This window comes from Hyperoodon ampullatus, assembly GCF_949752795.1.
Source record: "Hyperoodon ampullatus genome assembly, chromosome: 2".
In the NCBI taxonomy this organism is placed as follows: Eukaryota; Metazoa; Chordata; class Mammalia; order Artiodactyla; family Ziphiidae; genus Hyperoodon; species Hyperoodon ampullatus.
In genome coordinates, this window is record NC_136915.1 from 26167711 (window position 1) to 26175199 (window position 7489).

The 7489-nt window shown below is 60.1% G+C and overlaps 1 protein-coding gene across 9 annotated transcripts in view; it reads right to left on the reverse strand.

Moving 5' to 3' along the window:
• Positions 1 to 7102, reverse strand: part of ADGRB2 (adhesion G protein-coupled receptor B2) — a gene marked incomplete at both ends in the record, with an annotated part of 33342 nt that extends 26240 nt beyond the window's left edge. For 6 of the 9 annotated variants that reach the window (XM_079728406.1, XM_079728405.1, XM_079728403.1 and 3 more), the window contains one exon: positions 2256 to 3045. In XM_079728406.1, coding sequence (XP_079584532.1) covers positions 2256 to 3045 — 790 coding nt within the window. Of the gene's footprint in view, positions 1 to 2255; positions 3061 to 7012 lie in introns of those variants that run through there. The other 3 variants (XM_079728408.1, XM_079728407.1, XM_079728400.1) reach the window with 2 other exon arrangements.
• Between the last annotated feature and the right edge of the window lie 387 nt (positions 7103 to 7489).

The window sequence follows — 7489 nt, forward strand, 5'->3', positions numbered from 1 at the left end:
GGCCCTCAGATGCCCCCTGCCGCATGGAACAAACTGAGTCGTGTGCCCATCATCTCTTGCCCCAGAGAGGGTGGGCAGAAGGTAAGAGGTGGCAAAGAGGAAGAATCCCTTGCCTGCCAAGGGAGAGGAAGGGGCTGTGCCAGCCCAACTCTGGGCACCAGTGTGCCCTGTGAGCCAATGGCTGATGCCACATCACCACCACCCCTGTCCCCCACAACTCCCTACAAGAGCCCTCCCTGCAGGCCATCCCATGGAGCAGCCTGGCAATATGCCAAGCAGGACAAGGGACATGAGCTGGGAGCCCAGGGCTCCCTGCTCAGAGAAGATACCAGGCTTCATGCCCAGGGACAACCAGGATCCAATCTCCTCCCATCCTCAGTCTCAGAGGCCTCTGCAGAGGCTCTGATGATGGTGGGAACGATGGTGCCCTTCCCATCACGAGCCCCCTCTGACACCTAAAGACACCCCAGCTACCAACCAACTCCCAACCATCTCCCGCTTCCGACTTCAGCCAGGCCCAGCTGGCTGCTCCTGGCTCTGTGCTCCACATGGCAGCCTGCCCGGATGGTGCCCGCCCAGGAGGGCAAAGCCTCACTCCATCCACTGTGGACTACTGGGCTGATGGACCGCAGAGAAAGCCAGACAAAAGAACCGGCCCTCTGCCGAGCACAATGGGGGAGGCCCCCCCAGAGTGACAGGCAGTGGCGGCCAGGCAGGAGCAGCCATAAACCTCCTGATATACGCCTGGCGCTCTCCGCCGATGTTCGACAAAGAAGCAAAATTCAATTTCTTCCTGCAGGCACTAAATCCCAGGCCAGCCTCCAGGGCCCGTAGCCTGCCCAGGGCCTGGCTGTCACTCGGATGGCTTCATCGACTGCTGCGAGAGGCCAAGCTGGCCTAGGGGAGAGGCCAGAACAAGGCCACTGGGCACTTGCCATGGATGGGTGTGATGCCAGATGTCTCAAGAGGGAGGCTGAGAAGCCTCTTCCCCAAAGCCTTGGCAGAGGCTACTGTCATGATAAACACCTCTAATTAAACCAGGGCTATCTCCCCATTTTACAGACAAAACAACTGATGCCAAAAAAAAGGATCCACTCGACGTAACAAAGACAGTTCCCAACTTTCGGGTTCTGTCTCCAAAGCAGGCATGGGAACAGATCATACCCCTCCAATACTCCTAGCAGCCTTCACACAAGAGCCCCTGTGTCCTTGTAAAAGCTCTCAGCCAGATCCAGATGCCCCTCTGACCCGTCCCTGCGTGACAGCCTCACAATGGTAGGCGAGCACCTGTTATCCAAAATGGGGAAACTGAGGCCCAGAGAGGGGCAGGTACTCCCTGTTAGTACCAGAGCTGGAAACCAGATCCCAAATCTGCCTCCCTCCCACCCCGACGTCCTGGGCCCCCTGGCCAGTCCCTGGCCCAGCCCTGTTCAGCAGACACTTAGGACCCAGCCAAGGATCTTGGGGCCTTGAAGCTGCAGGAAGGAGGGTTGGCAGAAGGTGGCCGTGGCTGAGGGAGCTGGGTGGGAGCAGGAGCAGGCAGGACTCAAGGGCTTGAAGAGCTTTTGCCCTGTCAGCAGGAAGCTCTAGCAGCTGGCGGCCTTGGTCCCATAAGACGTGGGCCCAGAGCCGGGGAGACAGGGGACGCTGGGAGCTGAGCCAGGCCAGCCCTCCAAGGCAGCCTCGAAGCTCAGGCCTCTTCACCCAGGCACATTCTTCTGTGCCTTCCTCTGCCCTGACCCTGGGGCCACAGCCAAAAACCACTGACCCATGTGGGCAGGAAGACGTCCCTGCGCCCTGCCTAGTCCAGCCTCCAGGCAAACTTGTCAACTTGCAGTGCCAGCGCCTGCCGCCGTCATTCCCAGCTTTGGGCCTTTATATACACTGCTCCCTCTGCCTGGAATGCCCTCACCACTCCTTTGGCTTGGCTTGCTTCCACTTGTCCTTCTGATCTCTGTTCCTGTATCACTTCCTTCAGGAAGCCTTCCCTGACTGCCCAGTTAGGGGGTCCCCTCCCTGGGTTTATCACACTGCATTGTCTATGGGGGTCTCTGCCCCCATTCACCCACCCAGACTGCAAACTCTTCAAGAGGGAGGTCTGACCCCAATCCACTATGGCGACCCCAACACCGGGACAAGGCTGGACCCAGTGGAGACATTGGTGAACAACCACATGAATGCCCCAGTATCCGCCAAGATGGGCACCATCAGCCCTCCAGACACACCCGCCTCACCTGGGCCCTGCTCAGACTCACCATATCTCATCTCTGTGGTGAACAGGTCATTGCTGCTCCCCGAATGCAAATCGGCCTCGGCAGGTGGGGCTGGGCCCCCAGGCACCAGGGCATTGGACAGGGTGTGGGCAGCAGGAGGAGCCGGAGGCGTGGTGGTAGCGGGGCTGGCCCCTGTCTCACCAGGGCAGCTGCAGCCCGGCTGCGCAAAGCCACAGGCCCTGCCAGCCGCACGGCCGCACTCCTCGCTCCAGCGACACAGGACGCCGCAGGTGAACTGGCTGGAGTTATTGTTGTTGATGAGCAAGACCTCGACGAAGCGGAAGGCCAGGGCTGCGGGCGCCAGCAGGCGCGGGGCCTCCGAGGGCTCGGCCGACAGGCAGAGCTGCACGAAGTTCTTGTCGAAGTGCAGGAAGGTGAAGGGGCCCGAACCGCCGCACAGCTCCAACCCCGCGGCCTCCTCCTCCTCCTCTGGCCGCCCCAACTCCGCCTGGGCCTCCGCCTCGTCGGGGCTGGGCCGCAGGCAGGTAAAGTTGACCAGGTAGTGGTCCAGGGGCAGCAGGCGGGGGGCAAAGTGGGCGCACACCTGCTCCTCGCGGTTGAAGCGCAGGTAGAGGGAGTACTTGGTCGGGTCCGGGTTCTCCAGGGTCCAGGAGCAGCCCGAGGCGATGGTAGGGAAGAGGTCCTGCAGTGAGAAGGCCCCGTAGAGCACGCCCGAGGCCAGGGCAGAGCAGGCGCTGGGGGCGGGGTCGAAGGCAGCGGCCAGGCGCAGGGACAGAATCACAGATAGTAAGAGGGGACAGGCTGGGGTCATCCTATGTCCCTTGCCCTGTGGAGAGAGACAGTGGTCAGTGGCCCCGGGCGCAGCCAGCATGGGCTCTGAATCTCCTGTGGCTAGCTGCAGGTCGTGGGCCTTGTGGTGAAGACTATGTTCTTTTAAGTCACCCAGGTCCACTTGTGTGATCTTAGACAAGGGACTTGACCTCTCTGAGCCCCTTACTTGAGAAATGAAGGCCCTCAGGAGAGCGTCTGCAATCTCGTAAACCCTTAAGAAACATTACTTGTGACTATTATTCTGTGGTTCCTCCATCGGTCCCATCAACCGCCAGCATCTCGGCCTGATGTTCAGATCCAGCCCCGGCCCCACCACGCAACTTGTATCCTCCAGAACTGCTGCTCTCAGCCGCAATGTGTCGTGATCAGCTGTGAGGCGTGTCACACATAATCCAGAGGTAATTGTCGAAGTGGCGATGTTTGACAACGATTTGCTTTTTTATAAATCAGAGCAATTCAAGGTTATTCCCGGAACAATGTCATTCTCACTCACTTGCTTTACTGAGTGGGAGAGAAAGGGGAGGAGTTACCGCTGGTGTGATGGGGACTGAGCACAGCCTGAGCCATGCCCATGGGAGGGCATCGCAAGTGTGAACGTCATGACTATCGCTGCTGTGGATTTCCTGCTGGAAACAAGGGGGAGAGGCATCTGCAAAATGGGTGCAGTTGTTCCCCTCCAACCCCTCTTCCCCTCCCACCATGGTGTTATCCTCCAAGGCCTGGCGCAGGGCCTGCTACCCCTGGGGAGGCCACCAAGCCATTTGCCTCCTCTTAGCTCCCACAGCCCTTTCCTGAAAGTTTGCGTCACCCAATCGTGACCACTAGCCCTTGCTATGTCGCCAGGGCTAGCTCACTCATCTCATGAGTCTTCAAGCTCCTAGGAGTGGAGACCAGTGTCCGTTGATTTCTAACTGCCCCCAAAGCACTGAGCTGAGCTCCCAGCAGCTGTGCATGTACTCCAGGTGGGGAAGGGCAACCAGGACCCAAGTTGACAGACAGACAGAGCAGTCACGCCAGAGTGGACAAGGGATGGGGGTGGGGGGGCGCTGCAGGTGCCTCGCACCTATCAGGCCAAGGCGGAGCCCCTGCCCACAGCCTCCGCCCCAGCTGTCCGGGTAGCAGAGAGTAGTGCCCAGGCTCAGCCCCGCTTCCAGCCCTGCCCCCAGGCGGGGTCCACGCTGCCTCCCTCCTCCATGCCCAAAGCATAGCTCACAGCACTGGATGGGCCCCCAGAGCCTGGTTGTTCCGCATTAGAGGAGAAAAGATGAGGCTCTGAGAAGGGAGGCAATCTGCTCAAGATCACCTCAGAGAAGCCAGCCTGGGACTGGAGTCCAGGACCTGAGGCCCCAGCCCGGTCTCTCCCGCATCCACCCATAGCTTCCTGCTCTGTCCCCTTCTCTGCTCCCCACGCTTCAGTCCCAAGCTATTAGCTCTGGGAACTGAATCACAAACATAGGATAATTCACAGGGTGTGGCTAGATTGTGCCAGGACACAGCTGCTCCCCAGGGACAGGTTTTCCCATGGCTGTTCAGGAGTCTGAAGAGTGGTCAGAGGCGGGGGGTGGGGGGGTGGGAAAGGAATGAGAATCCCAGAATTCCAGTTCCTGTGCAGCATCCAGGGAACTCCTCGCTGGCCCAGATCCCACGTGCTGCCACTCTGAGCCAGGCCCAAGCCCCAAGCGCAAATACACATTTGCCCCTCCTGGGCCACAGCAGGGTGGGGAGGCAGGCTCTAGGCAGGCGCATTTACAAGGAAGGAGACACACCACCTTCTTCCAAAGACCTGCCTGGAGTTTTTCAGCAGAAGCTAGTATAGGCTGTGTCTCCTCTGCCCTGCACAGAGCTGGAAAAGGGACCAGACCCCTGGCCTTCCCACCCCACATCATGACTGTGCCAAACCATTCAGCCTGCCCAGCCTGCTGCGGCACTAGCGAAGCCAGTGTCTCATGATGATTGACAGCCAATCCCCCCGCTGCCCCCAATTATTTCTAAGCAGGCTGCAAAATTCAGGCCATGGCTGTAGCTCAGTGGAGGGGAGGTGGGGCCTCATTATAACTGGCCTTGTCTCCCCCACTTAGAGCAGGGCAGGGAATCTCCACGCACAAACACACCAACACCCCTGTGCCCTGCAGACATGCACACAAAAGCATGGATGCACAGACACGTGGGTAGCCAGGCATTCTGCCTGTGAAGAGATACACATGCACACAGACATGCACAGAGATCGGAGTAAACCACAGATGAGTGAACTCAATGCACACGAGGTGCACACACTCACATGTACAAGGCTGTCAAGAGCCAGACACTCATACACACGTGCAGAGATGCAAATATACTCTCTAGTGCGAACACACAGGTATTTGGGTTTTTGAAGCTCAGCATATGACAGCTAAGCATCAGGCAGGATCTGATCTGCTGCTCCTTCCTTGGTGTTCCTGAAACTGAGGGCTCAGGCCCCCAGCCCCATCTCCTGGGCCTCCCCTGCTCCCTAGTCCATAGCTCCAACCCATCAAGAAGCACTAGGTCCATATTCTTCAGAGCCACAGCCTGGCTTCTCCAGAATTGAGGCACCTCTAAACCCTGCCCAAGCCCCGTCCTCCACTCAGTCTCCTTCAGACACCTCCCCTCACATCAATTCTGGAATTACACCCTGAGTGTATATGACTCTCACTGTTCCTGCTGTGACATACGACCTTCTAGGGGCCCCTTTTTTTTTTTTTTTTTTTTTTTTTTTTTTTTTTGCGGTATGTGGGCCTCTCACTGTTGTGGCCTCTCCCGTTGCGGAGCACAGGCTCCGGACACGCAGGCTCAATGGCCATGGCTCATGGGCCAAGCCGCTCCGCGGCATGTGGGATCCTCCCAGACCGGGGCACGAACCCGTGTCCCCTGCATCGGCAGGCGGACTCTCAACCACTGCGCCACCAGGGAAGCCCTAGGGGCCCCTTTTTATATCACTCTCCATCCACAAGATAAGGCAAGGAGCCCAATTCCAAGCTGGGTCAGAGACCGCCTCCCCTGGGAAGGGACCTAGAAGGATCCTGGCCTCACAGGCAGCTCAGGTGGTTATGAGCCGTGATTAGCCTCCCTGAGCCTGAGTTTCCCCCTCTGTGGAGTGGAGACATGATCCCTGCCCCCAGGACTGCATACACCCTCTCATTCAGCCTCCTGGTGAGTTCCCAGCACAGAGCCTGCCACGGGGAGAGCGCTCACACCATCCTTTCCCCTTCCCCCTCCCACTTCTCAGACCTCACAGTCTCTCCTCTTTCCTGCTGAAGTTGAGGTCGGTACCTCTGAAGGCTCTTTGGGTTAAACCTCAGAATAGCTTTGCCACCTGCAAGCCCAGGAAGACCACAGACCCTTCCACGCACAGAGCTAGACAGGAGGGGTATGGAGGTCACCTCCGAGGAAGCACTTCCTGGGTCAGGAGGCTGATGGAAAGGATAATCAGTAGGGCACCTCCCTCAGGACCTCTCTGGGAGGAGATGGGTGATGAACTCAATCTCAGTCTCAGGATCCCCCTCCTCCAGCCACAGGCCCCCTTCACCGCATGCCCCCCTGCCCCCCTCAAACCTGAGAACCCCACCCTCTCTCCAAACACATTCATGCCCCTTTCCTCCCAGATCTCACAGGCCTGGGCTTCCCTTCTGCACCGGTGAGGGATTCCGAGGCTTTCCAGCAGCTGGAAGGGCCAAAACAAGACTGGGGTGGGAGGAGGCATAGGGCGTAGTGCGGCGGGGAGGGCACCTCAGGGCAAGGGCTGGGTCTCCGGGATCCCTGGGATCGACCCCTAGCCTCCAGCTAGCTGAGAGCAGGGGTGCGGGCGGCGGGAGCCGGGAGCCCCGGCCGCGGGCGGGGGAGGGCCGGTGGGTGGGGGAGGGGGCGCGTCGGTGCGCACCTCCGTCGCGTTTATCCACCTGGCAGCCCCAATTCGCCTGCCCGTCACTCACCCTCCGCCTCCCGGGCGCTCGCTGCACGGCGGAGCCCAGACCGATACGCGGGCGGGGACCCCCGGGCCTCGAGGTCCCCTGCCCTTGCATCGGCCGGGGGTGGGGTCCTCAAGCACCCCTCTCCCGGAGCTCTGGCACCCAGGAAGGCACACACCCTCCATCCAGCCTTGGGAGCTGGTGGGCCGGACCGAGGGGAGGGGGCAAACCTCCCCAGTGCAGCCCCTCCCTCTCCGGCTGGCAGAGTGCCTCTCCGTCTGGCGAGGGGGGCAGGGGCCTCCAACACACCACTAGGATGCGGGCCCCCAGCCCCCCCGGGGAGGGGGGGGCGGTGCCGTGCGCGCGGGCGGCGGGGGAGGGGTCGGTGACTCAGCCGCCCTCCGCCCGCCTCCCCGGAACTTTGCAGCAGCTGGAGCCGCCGTTGCTACAGGAACCGAAAGCTTTTGTTCCCCAATGTCAGGGCTGCCCCGGCAGGCGGGA